The sequence below is a fragment of the Propithecus coquereli genome, unplaced genomic scaffold (assembly GCF_000956105.1).
Source record: "Propithecus coquereli isolate 6110/MARCELLA unplaced genomic scaffold, Pcoq_1.0 Scaffold161, whole genome shotgun sequence".
In the NCBI taxonomy this organism is placed as follows: Eukaryota; Metazoa; Chordata; class Mammalia; order Primates; family Indriidae; genus Propithecus; species Propithecus coquereli.
In genome coordinates, this window is record NW_012140636.1 from 1,599,083 (window position 1) to 1,599,945 (window position 863).

Below are 863 nucleotides of genomic sequence, written 5' to 3' on the forward strand. Positions count from 1 at the left end.
TGACAGTTAAAAATAAATAAATAAATAAAGTATAATCTCTCCCTTTTTTTGCTTCTTAGACTTCGTATTTCTCCTTCAGTCTCACTCACATCATTCAGAGTTCTGTTTCCCTTTGTCTGCGCTAAGCTCCAACCTTGAATCCACATAGTGCAGTTAGGAGGGAGGAGGATTGAGGAAGCAGGAGAAACGAGGTAGGACAGAGAGAGCTGGGAGCCAGAGGAACCTGTCTGATCCAGCACCCTCCTCTTCACAGCAGGGAGTCAGACACCCGATCAGTCACAGCATAGGTGTCACCATCCCTGGCATTTCCATTCCATGCAGTACCAATCAGCTGGGTTCCCTGTTCTGTTTTATTGGCATATGTCTTTGCTTTTGTACCAATATCATGCTGCTTTGGTTACTATAGCCTTGTAACATAGTTTGAACTCTGTTAATGTAATGCCCCTGGCTAGGACTTCTAGCACTATGTTGAATAGAAGTGGTGACAGAGGGCACATTTGTCCTCTTCCATTTCTTAGTGGGAATGCTTTCAGCTTTTCCCCATTATGTATGATATTCACTGCGGGTTTGCCATATATGACTCTTATAATAAATTTTGAGAAATATTACTTCTATGCCCAGTTTGTTGAGGGTTTTTATGATGAAAGAGTGTAGAATTTTGTTAAATGCTTTTTCTGCATCAATTGAGATGATCATATGGTCTTTGTTTTTGCTACCGTTTCTATGTGAATTACATTTATTGATTTACATATGTTGAACCATTCTTGTATTCCTGGGATGAAGTCCACTTAGTCATGGTGGTTGAATTTTTTGATGTACAGTTTAATTCAGTTTATTAGTATTTTATTGAGGATTTTTACATC

General features: G+C 38.9%; 1 protein-coding gene across 1 annotated transcript in view; it reads right to left on the minus strand.

The window, feature by feature from the left end:
* Nucleotides 1–247: 247 nt before the first annotated feature.
* The window catches only part of ADH1C (alcohol dehydrogenase 1C (class I), gamma polypeptide), a 149,924-nt gene continuing 149,308 nt past the window's right edge, over nt 248–863 (minus strand). The window contains exon 9 of the mRNA XM_012641071.1: nt 248–345. Within this exon, the coding sequence (XP_012496525.1) occupies nt 248–345 (98 nt within the window). The remainder of the gene's footprint in view (nt 346–863) is intronic.